At 32.9% G+C, this 19,032-nt stretch overlaps 1 protein-coding gene across 1 annotated transcript; it reads right to left on the bottom strand.

Moving 5' to 3' along the window:
- Positions 1-222: 222 nt before the first annotated feature.
- Positions 223-18,865, bottom strand: LOC119831192 (proton-coupled folate transporter-like). Its single transcript, XM_038354480.1, has 7 exons — positions 17,800-18,865; positions 15,413-15,572; positions 13,415-13,516; positions 12,212-12,349; positions 10,020-10,103; positions 5,902-6,058; positions 223-359 (listed from the first exon to the last, which is right to left on the bottom strand). Exons 1-7 carry the CDS (start codon positions 18,583-18,585, stop codon positions 287-289), a joined length of 1,500 nt encoding a protein of 499 aa, XP_038210408.1. The 5' UTR covers positions 18,586-18,865; the 3' UTR covers positions 223-286.
- Positions 18,866-19,032: the final 167 nt, after the last annotated feature.

The following is a 19,032-nucleotide window of genomic DNA, read 5'->3' as shown; positions in this document are numbered from 1 at the left end:
TCCACTGCTAAAAGTAATCATTCATTACCCAGAACACAACTACAAAGACATCGTATCGACAATTACCTTAAAGATTAGCTGTTAATGGACACAATCTTATAGATAAGTAGTTATAGAACTAATATTCAATTTATTATTCCATACATTTTAACACTGAAATGTCATTGGACCGAAACAAATCACCAATTAACAGATAAATAAGGAGGATAAGAAAACAACAACCCAAGATAATTAAATGTATTTATAAAGCTATACATTTTAGAATAAAAAGGAAACATTAAGTCCACTAAACATCTTTATTTACACTTTCTAGTTCCTCGACTTGTCTATTGTCTTCACGTTGCTCGAAATACATCCACCTGTAAATAAAAATGAATTAAAGATAAACAAATAATGGCTTTTAGTTTAATAAACTCTTTATCCCGCCTTTGTCTTGATATAAATGAGAGATTGTTGTGTCTCGGATTCCAATCTATTTTGTTATTTCTTTTTATTGATTTTAATTTTTTGTTCTGACGATTGGCTCTGTATGCTTTAGAATGGTGGATATTTTGATAATTTTATCAAATTACATTGTATCTATTGCCACCAACTTATTCCTGAAATGAAGGGTGTCAATTTCGCATCAGCATAACCTTTAGAATAAAATTCCGGGCGTCACTTTTTTGAGCTGTTGGCATATGTAATAATTACATAGAAAAATAGCAATAAAACACACAGAACACTGAAGCAGTTAACACTGAAATCTTTAGTTAAATTTTTCGCATTGTGCTATAATTTTATGCAAACACATGTTTTATATACATAAATACTTGGTCAATACATCATAGCTACTATAAATTATTTTATTATTTATTATTTGCATTAACAAAATCTGTACTTTATCCAAACGAATACGTATAAAATGATATATTTGCTATAGTTTTTGTCGCATAAATAGTCAAACATTAGTTTACCATTAGATAAGCTGTATAAGGCTTATGCAGCATTTTAGCTTTTCTAACTCATTCACTGAGCATCCTATAAATTAGTTCAATTAAAAACGCTTCTTAACTTTGTTACATTATGTTTATAAGATAATCAAAGCCACGTCTGAATTATAAGGGTAATTACGTCACATTTTTTTTAACATCGCATAAAACTGCTTAAAATATCTTCCTTTTGTACGTAGGTCATCACGTTCAAGATCAAGTGAGCGGATAATTTGAGGCAGACACGAGATATTAAGTCGCAATGTTCAATTGTACGTACACAGTATACATCTGCATATATAAAATATTGAAGTTGAATAAAGGCCAACATCGTGAAACTGACATGGCCATAAGTTTGACTGGGAGTTACAAATATTAATTATTAAAAACATTGACACATCAATAATCAATAAGATACCGTATTCAGTTAAAAAAGTGCGAAGTGTCTTCCTTTCACATCGCATTACAGCGATTTTATGGTGTGATTTTTTTGCCTGGAGACAGTTAGGAAGCTAGATATAGACTGATTACCACAGTTTAACATCTCTTTCCTATGCAATTCACTTTAACTACGCTGGGGAAGCCGCGGGCGATAAGCTATTACTGTATTTTGACAAATAACAATCATCATACAAAAATCTCTCGTCTAAAAAATAATTTTTATATACATATATACATTACATTAATGGTCAATTATATTTGAGTTTCTATAAAAATAGATTATATATAAGGAAAAGGTAGAATTTTCTGTAACATACGTATATTGTGCTCACAACTTAAAAAACATGTACGAACATGTTTTTAATTAAGATTTAGACATTTTCCGATGACCACCTGTAAATTATAAATTTTAAACTGATTATAGGCAAATTCAAAGCTAAAAATTTTAAAATTTGCATGCGAAAATATTCAATATCTTCGGTTGCAACTAAGTGAGTTCACAAATTGTTAACACTTCGCACATCACCTATATGGTTGTGGTATAAGGTTCGCTGGTATTCACACATTTTGCACAAACAAACACAAGTATTTCACAATAAGTTTAAGTGTTAAATTTTCCTCAGCTTTATTTATTTTCTGTGTTTAATTTTCTAATTATTATTCTCGGAGCGCCATTTTTTAATTTTAGAAATAGCATCGATGGTAATTGTGAAGCATTATTCCCAAAAGAAATAAGTCGAATTATAAAGATTGCATAATCAAACAAAATGGAACACTGAAACCGTTTTAACGATACAAAATGTAATAATTATATAAACTAGCTCAAAATCAATGGACAGTATCGGTTCAATGGATTCGAGAAAATTCCTTAGATATAACTAATATAAAACAAATATTCGATAGATTATACCCCTATTGTATTTATTTGTCCAAGTAGATAACTATAACTATCTATTCCATTAACAACAATAACATTTACCACAAAAGCATCCAAATCGAACTATTTTAACATTAAACTTTTTTGTAACAATTTGAAACTCGTTTCTATAATTGATCAATCAGACATCTGACACCTGTACCTGGTGTAAAGTAGAGGTGACATGCTGACATGCTTGCCTGGAAGAAACCTGTCGCCTTGAAAAGATCTAGATTATAGATTTTTCGGAATTACGGCTGCTGGTAGAGAATTTCAATCCTTAGCAATTCGAATAAGGAATGAGGTGGTGAAGCGTATGTAACGTGCATATGTGTTATCAGTGTGATGACTCGTACGGAACGGGCTGAGGAACTCTTAACTAAGTATATATATGTATTTTAATATCATCATCATTATCATGATCATTTATGTTCCCACTGCAGGGACACAGTCCGAATGAGGGTTTATTTTTGAATAATGTTATTCAATTACATTATACTTCTCTGTTGATTGAACAAAAGGTATATTTTAATATTTTTTTTAGAATACTTGAAACGTCGTAATATTTAAGTCTCGAAATTGTTGTTTTAAGTAATAGACTATTAACAAGAACGATCAATATACTATATGAAATCAAATAGGTCAATATCACTGCACAAAACATACAAAATATATTTATTATTTACTTTACACCATAAAGAAGTATTCTAATGAGATTGGTGTATAAGACGTGAATTAATTATGTTTTGCTTTATTTCATTATTTCAAAAAAAAAACTCTGAATTATACTATAATAATAAAGTTAATTTAATAACTACAATGATAGAAGTACGAGTACTTTATATATGTCCAATATTTTTAATAAACTAGCTGCGCCCCGCAGTTACCCGCGTAAAACTGTATCCCGTAGGAATATCGGAATAAAAAGTTACCTATGTGTTATTCCAGTTGTCCAACTATCTACGTACCAAATTTCATTACAATGGGTTCAGTAGTTTTTGCTTGCAAGAGCAACAAACACACACATATCCTTACGAACTTTCGCATTTATAATATTAGTAGGATTTCTAAGTCTGTAATATATACCAATAACATAAAGCCAGTAGCTCGTTTGTTTGAAAGTGTGTAACTAAATTGGAAATATTTTTTTCATATGTGTGAGCAAAGATTCGCATATTACACGAATGTCTGCACGCATGTCAGTGACGTGGTTTATAAACAGACATGAAACGGTCACATGATTCTAAACATTTGCAATCTCCTTACAGCCTTGGCACAAAATCTCATATGTTACAAAATACTAAGCTTGATTCCTAGTTATGACCAAATGACATAAAAAATCTGTCATTGAATGGAGCAAATGCTATTAAGTGAAACAAATATTGATTTTTACCGACGTTCCAAAAAACAAAGAGACTCTCAATGCTTGTTTTTTTTTTTCCACTCAACTATGCCATGGGTATTCAAGGGATTGATGTTAATGTGATAAATAGAAAATCGTTCTGATACTGATGCGATTTTCATTCTTTTTTTTCATTTATCCATTTTGTTTTGAAAATCAGCAGGTGATCAGTCCTCCGCGCTTTGGGAATAGAACGCATAACCAAAACACACCTTGACTCTATGCTCACTCTTCACCAATTTTACTAAGAAGTTTTAGTAAATTATATATTAGACAGTGACAGTGAAATAGCACACACACATCTTCTACCCATACCATTTCTCAATAAAATCACAAACAAAATATCGTATCAACCTTTTTTGTTTTAAATTTACCCTATAAATTACAATGGAATAGTCCAACCAAAACATTGTTATCGAAACCAAACTTCCGCAGGTCATTGTCCTGCTGAACTTATTGTTTTAGGGACAATAGACTTTAGGGTCATGATATTCCTATTTCCTATCAATAACATTGCTTATTTACATCAGTACTTGATTAATAGGGTAACCTTATAATCATCTTTTTTCGAATATAATATACTCACACAGTTCTGGTGAATATGTCACAGGCCACGGCCGGTGAAAAACACTTTTAACTTAAAAAATAAGACTTTATTTAAATAACTTTTAACTGTTTATGACTAACGCTGTCAAACACGCTTTGGAATACAAAGGCGGAGAAAGACGTTATGTACCGTCAAACTTTGGACGAAAGAGTACAAAATTTGGAAGACTTAATAAAAGAGATTTAAAGTCGTCGAAGTCAACCTATTTTTGGCAACGTCAAAAACTCTCAATCACTAAATTTAATTTAATTTTAAAAACATAAATGTAACATTCCAAAACGAGTCCCAATTGGAAAGATCATTCAACCAGCATCAGTTTCCAAGAAGAAACCAGTTTAATTTTGTATCAAGTATTCTTTATTGCGTTCCAAAGCCAAACAGAAAAACAAGAAAACATTTCATTGTATAGCTCACTTACACAGAAAATTAAGAGATGTACAGGAAAAGTAATTAGACTTTTTTTTATTTATTACATGTTATTGATTTGATTTTTTGTTACCATAACATCCCTCAATGTTATCAATGCGTTAGTAATTCAATTTGTCTGTCTTCTCCAAACAATTTAAATGACACGAAGATTTAAAAAAAAAGGAAAGGACAAAAGAGTTTTTTCAGGGAATCGTACAGGAACAGGAACTATGCGAACTGTCTATATTTTCCTTTGATGTGGGCGAAGTCACGGGCGGAAAGCTTATTACTTATATTCAATGTCTCATTTCAAAGTAAATGTGGGATATTTAACATTAACATTTTATATGAATACGTACACTTCCCTCATATAAAAATCTATCAGTTATATTTATATATACCAGTTTAACTCTCAGATGTAAGTGTTTAAATATATATTAAATAAAATTATCACGAAAAAGTAGACGTTATTAGTTTACCATCCAAGTGATTCTAGACGCCATACCAAATGTAGGTAGGATACGGTAAAACCCAACATTATTTCTTGAATTATTAATAACTAGCTGCGCCCCGCGGTTTCACCCGCGTTAGTCTGTATCCTGTAGGAATATCGGGATAAAAAGTTGCCTATGTGTTATTCCAGTTGGCCAGCCATCTACATACCAAATTTCAGTAATCGGTTCAGTAGTTTTTGTGTGAAAGAGTAACAAACATACACACATCCTTACAAACTTTCGCATTTATAATATGAGTAGGATTGTACAATTAAACATACTTACCTGAAGTAAAGTTCTATTGTGTTTGCGCTTTTTTCACTTTTATTAAACGAAATGCGGCGTTTACGCACAACGAAAGAAGCGAACGTGATACTAAATTATGAAGAAATTCTTGTACCAAGCCAGGTGAGATTATAAATATGATTTATTAGTGCATAGAACATGGAAATAAAATAAAGTCTTACATATATTACAACTATCCGGTTTTCTTTCGTATCTTTATGGTAGACACTTGGATTCTGGTGGTTCGGGTGATGTTAAGCGATCACCACCGCCATTACATATAAGCAGAGGAAAGGCTCGTGGAAATCAGTTACTGGCTTTTTAACAATAAGCAATGAAGAAGGATTGTTTTCGGGGCTCTAATAAAAAAATGTTACCCAAATATAGCGACAGCAGGGACAGTCATGGCAGCCCCCAGCAAAAAGACTGCTCCAGGCAGCACGTTTAAAGTCGCCATGTAGACCCTGGAGTATAGTGGACCGTACACCAATGGCATCATAGCTTCAGCCAGCCCAAACAGCGAGTTCACTTTACCTGGATGAATTAATTATTATTTTGAGAATTAATTATTAATTATTTATTATTTGAGTGATCAAGGTTTGGATATTTTATCGTTGATTCTATAAACTGGTCCATGTCTAATTATGTATAATATAAATAGTCATTACATATAACATACACACAGACAGACACTAAATATTACTTTCTATTTAATACTTTATTTCACACAAAAGATAGAGATACAAAAATAAACTCTAAGAATAAACAAAATACCTGTACGAATTGGCCATATTACAGGTAACTATAGGTACCACTTTAAATTAGGTAAAATACCATAATTAATCATATGCGAAACAACAAATTTAGAATATATTATGATTTATTTATTTGTCACTTAACAATTCGGCCGGACGAAGTCGAAGCGAAGACGAAGTTGAGGCCATATTACAGGTAACTATAGGTACCACTATAAATTAGGTAAAATACCATAATTAATCATATACGTAACAACAATTTTCGAATATATTATAATTTATTCATTTATAACTTAACAGTTCGGTCTTAACAAGTCGTTTAGTGTACCTTCTTTTAGCTTTACAACCTTCATGGTCATTTGCCAAAGCAGCGCATACCGAAAAAGTCCAATGCACTCTACTGCATTCGATTTTAAATACCTTTATATCAACATATTTCATTAAAACAATCCTTTTAATAAAAAAGCGTCCTGACATGTATTAAAACCTTTATTTTCCTATTGTTGTAATAAAATAATTTATGATAATAAAAATGCAAATTTGTTCGCTTATTTTGTTCTATGCTTAAACTGTCAATGACATCTAAGGTTCAATGTATTATAATTTATTTAATCAAGCGTAATAATGGGACATGAGGCTTCAGTTTTTGCTTTTTTACAACGGATTTTTGATCTTGATTATATACTTATAAGCGTTCGTTCGTTTACAGTATTGACATTTAAGTTTTTAGCCTTCTCGTATTTATTTTGGAAACTTTTGACATTGAGATCTGACATATGCAATTGAGTGCCTGTTTTAAGAGATAGTTTAAAAGATAAACATTTTGGAATTGGGATAAGTTCGAATGGTTGCAATCTATTATAATCTGGACAATAATTGCATTTATATTATCACTAGTTTCTGCCCGCGGCTCTGACCGTGTGGAATTGGGACATTTACACATGATTTAATCATCTCAAGAGAGCATTTATTCGGGATAAAAATTATGCTATCACCCAATTCAGCTACCCTGTCTGTATACCAAATTTCATCAAAATCAGTCTATAGTTTCAGCGTGACGTACAAACCTCCAAACAAAAAAACTTTCGCATCTGTGTGTGTGAAGTGTGATTATTATACAAATAATTCGCCAAGACTAATTTCAATATTAGGATTGAAAGAATAAATTTAGCATATAAAGCCTACAAGATTCATCGTTACACGTGTGCAAATTGTCTAAAATCACATGATAGCTACTTCGAGTTGAACTTACTGTGTTGTCTGTTCTAAGTGGCGTGGATAACGGAAAATTATAAGAGATATAGGAATAACTCATTGACTGATAGTATGTAAGTGGGATATTTGAGTTTCTTATCTTGTAAATATTATCATAATTACCCGCCGTGCCATCGAGATTCTTATATTATTTAATTGTCTTCATATAAAATATCACTAGTAAGTCTCTAACAGCATTCGCCAAGCCTTTAACCGACGTTCCCAAAAACGAAGAAGGCTCTTAATTTATGATTCAAAGAAGGTTCTCGAAGGAATCGAAGGAAGGTTTATTACTCGACCACTCAAAGGTTTTCTAACCGATTGACGTGATACATTTTGTGTCATATATGTCGTAATTACTAGTCCCATTTTAGGATATAAAGTGGTACCTGGTACTTTTGTAAGTGCTTGGACTTCTTCAAAAAGTCTAAGCTTGAAAATACTATAGTCGTCGTCAATAAACAAAACAATCATCATCCGCCCCTACTTCGCCTATAGTACATCATATATCACTCAGGGATCCCTTACCTACCTAACGATAAAATTATTAATTATTGAAATCAGTCCAGTAGTTTCTGAGCGTTTAATAAACAAACAATCTTTTCCGCTTTTATAACCAGTAATAAGTAAATATACATGAACCTAATGAGATAATACACGTCTTATATTAAAAAATAATAAGCAAAATTGAAGTGTAGACATTTATATGTTTGCCGCATTAATTCGTCGTATTATTTGCTATGGCCATTTGATGTTTACTTATAATACGTCATTATAAAACCCACAAAATAGGGGACTTCCCAAAATACACGTGTTATGGTACTATATAAGTACTATTCATCCAAAAAAAACGTCCTTGTAGTTAAAGTATATTAAAAGAATAGCTGATAACAAAAACTATTGAGTGCTTGTTCGTGAAATAGCGCATTAATAATTAAAAACTGAAGAGTTTGTTTATTTGTTCTCATCTCTGAAGCTACTGGTCCGCTTTCACCGCTTTTTGTCTTTCAGTGCAAGTTAATTTATGGGACCCAGAAAGCCTATTATATAACATAATGTACGACATGGGTTAAACCGGAGGGCAGAGCTAGTAGCATACTGAATAGTTACTATACCTATGCGATACCTATACCTTATGCGAATTTTATCGAAAGATCCAAAGCATGAAAGAATTATCCTACTATCCTACTAATATTATAAATGCGAAAGTTTGTAAGGATGTGTGTGCGTTTGTTGCTTTTTCACGCAAAAACTACTGAGCCAATTGCAATGAAATTTGGTACGTAGATAGCTGAACAAGTGGAATAATATATAGGCAAACTTTTTATCCCGATATTCTTATGGGATACGGACTTACGCGGGTGAAACCGCAGGGCGCAGCTAGTATTTAATACTAATATTACAAAGACGAATAATGTGCATTTGTGTTTGTATGTTTGTATGTTTGTTTGTAATGGATAAACTCAAATACTAATAGACCGATTTTCAAAATTCTTTCACCATTAGAAAGCTGCAACATCACTGAGTGACATAGGCTATATATGTACCACGGGCGCCGGGCCGAACAGCTAGCTAGTATTTAGTATTGATGATTTTCAATTAAACAAATACAGCACATAGTCTTGTCATATTGATATTAAAATTGACGATATTCAAAACAAATTCGAGTTTTGTTCTTTCAGTTTACGACCGGTAACTGCATGTGAATAGCCTTGGTGCATTGCAATCGTTTATTTACAATCATTATCTAGGTAAAAACAAGGAGCTTGTAGTATAATGACTCTCACTTTTATAACCACAATAATTATGAGTTTCTTAATAAAACGCGATAGTGTATGATCAACCAAATGGCTTTTAAAATCTACATTAAATTTGAGAAACAGTTGAATTATAGTCTAGATCCATATATATTTTTTACCAAGTCGCTGAAACTTCGAGATATATTTTGTGTATATATCAGGCAGGTAATATGTTTTTAATCGGATTAAAAAATGTGAATGAATTTTATCACAAAGAGTGCTCGGTGCACACAATCACACCAAGAGCAGCAATTAAGAAATAGCCTTATCATGTATACTTGTTCTAACACTACACTTATCTGAACTGTTTCAGCACTTAGCTGCTAAGACCGTGTAAACTCCCCTTTATACCCAATCCACACGTACCTCACCTGTACATTACTTGTACGAAGTTTGCACAGATCTGAAGTACCGTTCGTTCATCGGATCCTGTGGTGGTAGCTTCAGACATGATTCCAGAAAATTCCTATCCTACTTAATAATTTAATTAAATTTCCTACTTTATAAAGAAAAGCCTCTCACATGACTCTTGGTGTCAATCAAGATTTCATAATACTAAAAAACGTCTAAATGATTTTTGTGATATAATGATGACAAAAGCACCTCACATAAACATGAATAAGGATACATCGGACAAATAATGTCGTATAACAGTATTAAGTATTAGCATCAAATATTTTTACTCACCCAACTCCTCGCTAGTCACGAGTTTGGAAGCTATCGACCGCATTGCTATGAAGGAGGTCCCATTGAATATTTCCACTAATGGAGCTGCAAATAAAAGTATGTGTTATTGTTTTATGGGCCCGGATTTCAAAAGAACTAGCTGTAACAAGCGTCATTGTAGTGGTACCCGGTTAAAATGGTTATGTGCTAATGCAAACTATATTCTATCTCTGTACCAAATTTTATACATATACAATAAGCTGCTTTCGCGTAAAAGAGTAACAAAGCATCCATACATCCATACATCCATACATCCATACATCCATACATCCATCAATCCATTCTTACTTGTTTATAATATTAATTTCCATACTTGATATTGGTATATTTTATGAGGTTTTATTACTAATTAATATTAATTATTTTAATTACTCGTAGGAGTTTAAACATAATCGATGTGTTCAAAAGACTAGAAGATAGTTCTATATACAGAATAGTTATCACAATGAATGCATCACGTAACCGAGATGTCGTGAGATAAGTACATGCAACAAGAGTTATGTAACACACAACAGCTTTATGTAACAGTTTGGTTCATATTTTAATCTTCTAAATAGATTTGTTTAAAGTTTTTGATGCTTCTAAAGTCTTCGCAAATTATATAACAAACAGGCTGACATTTTAAAAGGAAATAATCATATGTCAAATTGGTTCGAATCAATGGCTTTAAAATAACAAAACACTATAAATAATGAATTAGTTGAAAAACATAGTCGGAGACAATAGAACTACGTTAAATGTTGCATATTGCAAATCCACTAAAGCCACAAACAATAAATTACCTATACAAGTTATAGATCATTATTTAATTCGTTTTTATTTTATAATTGAATTTACAATTTAAGTAGTTCAAAATTACTTGCCTTCAAAAAACTTATCGTGGTATTAAAAACACTAAGAAATCGGACTTTTTTATATTTATCAATAAAGTATTTTATTTGATAACTAGTGACCCAAACCTGCTTCGCACAGATATAATACATGATATATACATTTAAAAATTCCTCCTGAATCAGTACATCTATGTATTAATAACCCATCAAAATCAGTTGGGCAATTTGAAAGATCTAAGCATACAGAGACCCAGACGGCGAAGCGACTTCGTTTTATACTATGTAGTTATGCATGTACTATAACATTGACTAAATTTATATTAGTTAAAAATAAAACATAACGCTAACGATTTTTGTAAAATTTTCTACTATGACTTTATCTTGGAATCATAACAGAAAGACGCAATACAAATAATAATGTCAATAGCGTCGATTACCTAAGACACGATGACTTGCAATTCCATGCTAAATGAAGTCCGTCCATACATGTCTTTATAATTACTTCAAATGTTTTGTAACAAATACAAACAAAACAGATAAAAACATAAATAAAACATACTAAAGATCCGTTCCTGCTTCACCCATGGTTCATTTATAGCTTGTGACTCAAGGAAGATACAGCTTTCGAGTAGTATAAGAATGTTTTTTATTCGGTCCACTATTTTTTGGATAAAAACATCACAAACATAATACAAAAACAAAAGTGTTTCCTCGCTATCATTTTAGAAGTTTAAATAAACAAAAGAAATTGAAATGCGTGTTAGATTGTTTGGTTACTAGTACAGTATTATGTTATCTGTGGTACTAGTATATTATTATGTATTCTGTGGTTTGGTGGAGCGCGGCAATCTTAGACTTGCAAAATTATTATCATGTTCAATTTAGAGAAGCCTTACTATCACTCTATGAATGAAGAATCGGTATGGGGTATTAATCGGAAATGTTGAAAAAAATTGAAAATATATTCCTATTTCCTTTTCAGAGCGAACGTTGTGACGGTTAGCCAGTACTAAATATGAAGGTTTCTAGTATCTTTATATATAAAACTCAAAGGTGACTGACTGACTGACTGACTGAAGTAGTGACCTAACAACGCACAGCCCAAACCATTGGACGGAACGGGCTGAAATTTGGCATGCAGATAGATGTAATGACGTTGGCATCCGTTTTGAAAGGATTTTGATAAATTGCCCCAAGCCAATACCCCCAAGGAGATAAAAAAGGGGTCGAAAGTTTGCACCATGTCAATTTCTTATGACCGCGCGGGTGAAGCTACAGGCAAAGGCTAGTTCTATTATAGCTATGAGAAGAACTACATACCCAGGTAAATTTCTGTAGTTGTGGTAGCGAAGGCAAAAATGAATGAGGCAAGAATCTTGCTGGTGCAGGAGATGATGCCAACAACTGAGTCGTCCAACTTCATGAAGTCACTGAAGATACTTATTGAAAAGAGGGTACCTGATAAAGAAATGTGTTGTAATTATATATTTTTTCTTTTTTTTAAAGGCGTCTTCAAAAGAAGGAGGACATCAATTCAACTGCATTTTTTCTGTATTATTATTATTCATCAGATCGTTCAATAGTGAACCGATTTTGATGGTTCTTGAAAGCTGGTGCCTTTCGTGCGTCAATAAAGTCAATATTTTCAGAGTGTGGGTCAGTTATAATACTATTTTAAAGTTATAATACGATTTTAAGGTATTGAAATTTATTTTCCAACATTCATTAACGACTGTTCAGTAAATACAGCATAAATCACTAAAAGCGAAAAAGCTAATCATACTTCTAGTTGCAAAGTTTTGGCCCATCAGTTTTTAAACTGTGAGCAATTTTAAAACACTAATTGCATTAATTTCCAAGTTAAATTTTCAGTCCCGTAGTCGCAATAAAGTTTAAAAGTATAGTTTTTTTTACTTTATTTTAAAACTACCCGCGTAAAATTGTATATGCAAAATAACCTTTGAATAAAGCTGTTTTTTTTTTTAAATTTCATAATCGTATATGAACATTTGAAAGTTCCAAAATTGAAAAGTATTTTCTTCTTTCTACATCATTACGGGCTTAGTTGATTTGTTTTTTATAAAAACAAAGTTTTCCACAATGGCGACGCACAATGGTGACATTTGGCGACGGCATCTAGTGATTGCATTTTGTTTCGTTTCACGTAATGAAAAGTCAGGAGTAAATACAATGGAAATGAAAGTTAGCAAAAAGCATCTATCCTTTTATTTCTATCACCCTACGGCAAAGATTTTTTAATTTCATTATTTTCCGACTTGGTAAGTAAAAACTTCTATCATTTTAACTTATTTTTCATAACTTGGATTTCAGTCAATTTTAATAAAAAAAAACGAAATACTTTTGTTTATTGGGTAAAAGTTTAAAAAGTATTTGAAGTAAAATATATACCTACATTAATGGCAATTATCTATTCAAGAGATCCATGAGGGCAAATCAGTTTTAGATTATTGACGCCTGCTATAAAACTACAAGCAGATATCAACTTTATTGATAATCACTTACCGACTAAATTAGTGATAATGCTGTAGGTGCAAAACATACTAAATTGTACTTCGTCCCAGTTAAATCTGTATCTCATAAACAGATACAGTACATTCATCTCTCCTGTAAACAAACAAAAGAAAAATTCACAAACAGCTCTTGTTTAATTGCAGACTTTTCTCCAAAAAGTTGATGGATGGTCTATAAAATAAACCAATTAAAAAAGGACACGTAATGTGCGCAATATGACGATAATGACGATAATTATCAGTAAATTGCAAGCACATAAAGTCAAAAGTTCAGTGAAATTCAATCAGCGTGTTATCCCACTTCCTATTCTACTAATATTATAAATGCGAAAGTTTGTGAGGATGTGTGTGTGTTTGTTACTCTTTCACACAAAAACAACTTAACCGATTACAATGAAATTTGTTACGTAGATAGCTGGACAACTGGAATAACATATAGGCAACTTTTTATACCGATATTCCTACGGGATTCGGACTTACGCGGGTGAAACCGCAGCTAGTGAGTTATAATTACAAGAAAAATAAAGTTTGAATGTTCACTGTTCAGACTTTATTTACGTTATGTTTGATTGACACTTCTGATTACAAAATTAGTTTTAATTTATATGAATCGGGTAAACAATGACCCAGAAAATTTGCCATTTACGAATGGCTAGCATAACTAGGTAAATGGCGGGACGAGAAATCTTATTCTCATCGGTTATTAGGTTAAGGACGTAACAAGTGGCATGTTCCGCACTCTGACCACTTCAACTAGACTATTTCCAGTGGTCTAATAAGATTAAATCGTCCTCTCATTTTTCAATTTTACGACTTTACCACAGAAGTCTCGTTAGCTATTTAGCACATTCAACCCTGTTTAGGAGTTCTCGCTTTAGTATTTTATTGCATCACATTTTACATAAGAACTTTATCAAAATGCATTGAGTCTTATAAATAACAAACTTTGCACTGCACTAAGGAAAGTGTAGGTAATTAATCAATTAAAAAAACATTTTAGCCAGTACTTTACTATGTCTGCAACTTTCTGAATAGATACTGTACAAAACGTCCGGTTAAAGAATTTATTGTATACGGCATGTTTGAAGTTGTTTTTACTATCCGTATTTTAATTTCTCACTGGGCCATATTCCATTCTGCAAGTGATCCTGCAGCGACCTTTATTTGTAATTCCATAACCATTGTTTGTTTTGTTTTATCAATTTACGTATTCATAAATTCTTTTCATCTAGCCATTGTCAGACAAATCATTTGTTGCATATCTATCGACGCCCATTGTTATAAAGCGCTAGTGGAATTCTTATGTATCTTAAAGTATAGATACATAAACAGTTCACTTATATAGCATTGAGGTGCATTGGTATCGGTGGATGAATTAGTGTTTGAAGTATGTGAAACACTTATCTTAATTTGTAATGTACCAAGTTCTCAAGCCGAAGAAGATTTCTACAAACCTACCCTTAGTATTTTCTTGTGTTTGATTTTACGCGAGTATTATACATTTAGAAATTAAAGACCGTTTAACGGATTTTTAACGCGATTTATTCATTATATTATAAATATTATAACCCCGACGTTTCGAACACTTTACAGCGAGCGTGGTCACGAGATCACGTGGTCATGTTTCCCGAGAAACGTCGGGTTATTAATATAATTAATAAATCACGTTTAAAATCCGTTAAAAAGTCTTTAATTTCTAACCTTACCCTTACCTAACTAAAATGGTGAATGAACTACTGACGGCCATCACCACATCAGGTATATCTTACTTGATTTTAATGGAGATTAAAACGTGCAATTTACAAATTATTCTTAAAAATTGTGCATTATTAATAAATAAGAACCTTATTGGCTGGGAGTGGCCATGTTCGTTCGATAAAAAGAACTAACAATCAAAGCAACATAGTATATAGTTTATTGTAGTACATAAAGAGACCCTTTCTCTGTTTCCGAAACTACCCTTTAGAAAGGTAACTTCAACCATACTAACCATGTAAAGGTCCGAATATAACGCAAACGACCACAATAAGCAAGGACACTCTCAGCCTGCGGCGTCGCGGGCCGCTCCTGAAGGCCACCGTGAGCGTTTCCCGCACGTGCCCCGCGTCGAAGAACGAGCAGACCCATCCTTTGCAGCCCACTGGTTGAACCTGGAAGATGATTTGTTCATTACTAGCTGCGTTCCGCGGTTTCAACCGATCCAGTAGAACTAGTCGAGTGTCACAGAATAACCGCAACAAACAGACAGAGAGTCACACAACATAGTAAAAAAAGGGTTTTTTTAGTTGAAACAACGATACATATGTATGTACAAATGTATGTCGTTTAAACTAAACGATGTGCGTAATTCCACTATTTTTACAAAAAAAATCTATCCACACAATTTAATGTTGAAAACATTATATGAATAGTTGTATCCAAATTTATGAAAAGCACTTTTTTATATAGTTATATTGAAACTTTTAACTACAGTAATAGCTATTACTGTAGTTAAAATTATTATTCACATTACAATAATAAATTACGTCGAAGTGACCACAGTTAAAAAATGCTTCATTTAAATCATTATTTTCACAAAATGTTATTCGTATAATTAACGTTAACACCATTCAGAAAATTTATCGCTAAATATTTGAACAAACAATAATTTTGCTTTAATCGCAGGCGATATTCAATTAAGGATCAATTTATTATCAACTCTTACATTCCGCCAATATTTATATCATTCATGTTATTTACATTTAATTAATTTGAAAATTTCCTCTTCATATTTAATTAATATCATTATTAATGGTTTGAATAAAAATTATGTCGATACTCATTTCTACTTAATATCGACATAGAAATCGTTTTTCAAACGACGCCGAAAATGAAGGAGGTTATCACTGACTGTATTTTTTTGTGTTTGTTATCTCATAACTTTTTACTCGAGTACCGATATTTATTATATTTTTATTTTGTTTTAAAGTGGTTTAGTGGTTTAATTTGGCTTAGTTCTAACAATTTGAGGGCAGTAATTTTTTTTGTTAGAAATAATTATCGTTATGTCATAGCGATCAACTGAGATAGTTAGTTCGTGATGGAAAGAAATGGACTGGTGATGAGCAAGAAAATGGAAACGGGCCTCCGGCTGCCCCATTCATAATAAACACAGTAGCATTTTCATACTACTGTTACACGCCCATCTTCTATGGGGTGTGATATCTCCTCCGGTGACAGTTCGACTCCTACATCTAATATCATACAACTAATAACGGAATTTTGGTATTGATATCAGAAGTATAAGAACGTTATATACACGTATCACAGCTTGTACAATAATTATAGACAAATCTTCCAGTCTCACAAGCATCAAGTTGGCAAGGATGTGTCGCATAATGATATGCCAATCAAATTGTATAAGGCATTACATATGCAGACACCTATCTGAGCCTCGTGTCAAACTGATGGTACTCTCCCCTTCAATTTTGCGTAGTGTGCGAGCAATTTATCACTTAGACGTAGGACCGGGAGTGTAAGCGAATGATGAACGACCTCAAATGCTGTACCTAAGTCTACCGGTAACCCTAAGCTTCCTATTAACATTGTCTCACGATTGATTCCGTGTCAGTTTGCTGACATACCTTGTTTTATGTTCTAAAGATATGGCGACGGTGTGCTTGTTTGCATTGGAGCTTAATTGTTTATGAGTAATACCATATGCCTGTTATGCTAGTAGACATTTGCAAATGTAATTGTTTTGGGAATTTGCAATCTTCTTTGTAATTCTTCGATTGATTTAAGAATAGATTAAATAAAGAACACAAATTGATGAAATTTTGCGGCTATGTTTTGAACAATCTCTAAAACCTTTATGGAATGCCATTACATTCATGTCATAACACTGATTTAAAATTAACCGTATTAAATTTTGTATATTTGTAACCGAACTTAACATCTGGGGCATTCCCATTCCAATTTTCAAAGCGGACAGTAAAAATAACTAGATGTATGTAGTCATATATATACGTATTATTGATATATAATTTTATGGGTCTATAATTGGCTATGTAATACATACTCAAATCATACGAAAACTACGTAAACTCGACATAGCTTTATGAAGCAAAATAATTATACTGGTAGTATTTTATGAATATACTAGATTTCCGCCCGCAGCTTTGTCCGCGTTGTCTAAAACTTAACAAATCATATACTAAGACCTTCCTCTTGAAACTCTATCTATCTATTCTCTCTATCTATATATCTATCTAAATATTCATAGGGGCAGATAGACAAACCGACAGACGGTTTCAAATATCTAAGTGTTCATAGTTATAAACAGACAGACAGCCAGCGGGAACCGACTTTGTATTATACATTGTATTATTAACTTACACGTTGTCGCTCTGCAGATATTTCCGGATCTTTCAGTCGAATGTATCCATATATAAGACTTGTTAGATACAATAGATTAGATATCATGAAGATGCCATAGTATCCGATTTGCTGTAACAGTATACCGCTGAGGGACATTCCAATAGGAATACCAAGCGACATGCACAAATTAGCCACTCCTACTCGAAATGTTCTCATTTCTTTAGTCGTCACATCGCCAATATAACTGAACACTCCAACGCAAACGGTAATCCAACCTCCGGTTAGTGACGGGAATAAATCTGAAAGAGCTGTGACCTCCAATGGCAATTCGTAGAAGAAATAGGTGTTTAAGATGAAGCATGTACAACATAAAACCTCTCCAACTATAGGCAGAAGTATGCAAGCTTTGCGTTTGCCAGTTTTGTCGCTCCATGATCCCACAAACAACACTAAGATACAAGGGAACGCCGTCTGAACTATGTTCTTCCAAGCTTGTACTGATGCCGTCAACTTCTGCACCTCTGACTCCTCTGTGGTATAATTTTCTGTCTGCCGCCTGTTCAACGCTGAACATACTTCATCACTGTAACCTAAATTGACTCGACAGGCCTTTTCCAAATTTAAATTCTGTACAGCTAGACCCGAAAAAACATTGGACATAATATAACACGCAATAATCGGTTCTACGGTTATATTTGATCTTATTTGCAGGAGTTTTTCTTTAACACTCGACGCTTTGAACTTCCTCTCCTTAACTTCTACTTCTACTGCAGGCTTGTCAGCGTTAACACAATTTCCATTCATGATGGCAATTTTAGGCGACCGACAATTTTAATCGGGGGTGCCTTCTATGTGTTTTGTTATTTCAATATTATCCATGTTTAGCATGACACCGATTAAATTTAACTACCACATTTTAGCACTGTTTCTTGTTGAATCAAGTTTATATATGCAAGCAAACTGTGAACTTCCCTAAGCCAGGACAACGAGTAAATCTTCTTTTCTTAAGTTGATTGAACGGATACGCGTTCGAGTGGTGCCATTTACCAATTTGTTGATATAGTGTCAGCAGATCGAGAGAGCCCGCGGGACTGGGTGGACGATATCGTCACAACCTTGTTCCGAGCTACCGTTTATCCCATTATCCGATGCCTGTCATTATTGTACAACAGTAGGTAGATAGTACATTATTATGCACGGTCAAGGTACGCTCGATGTGGGCAGAACCATACCGTTTGCAACATGTTATCA

The sequence above is a fragment of the Zerene cesonia genome, chromosome 13 (assembly GCF_012273895.1).
Source record: "Zerene cesonia ecotype Mississippi chromosome 13, Zerene_cesonia_1.1, whole genome shotgun sequence".
NCBI classification, from domain to species: domain Eukaryota; kingdom Metazoa; phylum Arthropoda; class Insecta; order Lepidoptera; family Pieridae; genus Zerene; species Zerene cesonia.
The sequence above is the reverse complement of the archived record's forward strand: the minus strand, read 5'-3'. Positions and strand labels throughout refer to the sequence as shown.

What these genes read in the sequence shown, in the direction of transcription:
- LOC119831192 (XM_038354480.1), bottom strand. Translation starts at nt 18,585, where the DNA reads ATGAATGGAAATTGTGTTAACGCTGACAAGCCTGCAGTAGAAGTAGAA. An exon ending in TATATTCGGACCTTTACATG is followed by an intron (nt 13,517 to 15,412) that starts GTTAGTATGGTT and finishes GTTTGTTTACAG; the next exon opens with GAGAGATGAATGTACTGTAT. An exon ending in CGTGACTAGCGAGGAGTTGG is followed by an intron (nt 6,059 to 10,019) that starts GTGAGTAAAAAT and finishes TAATTCATCCAG; the next exon opens with GTAAAGTGAACTCGCTGTTT.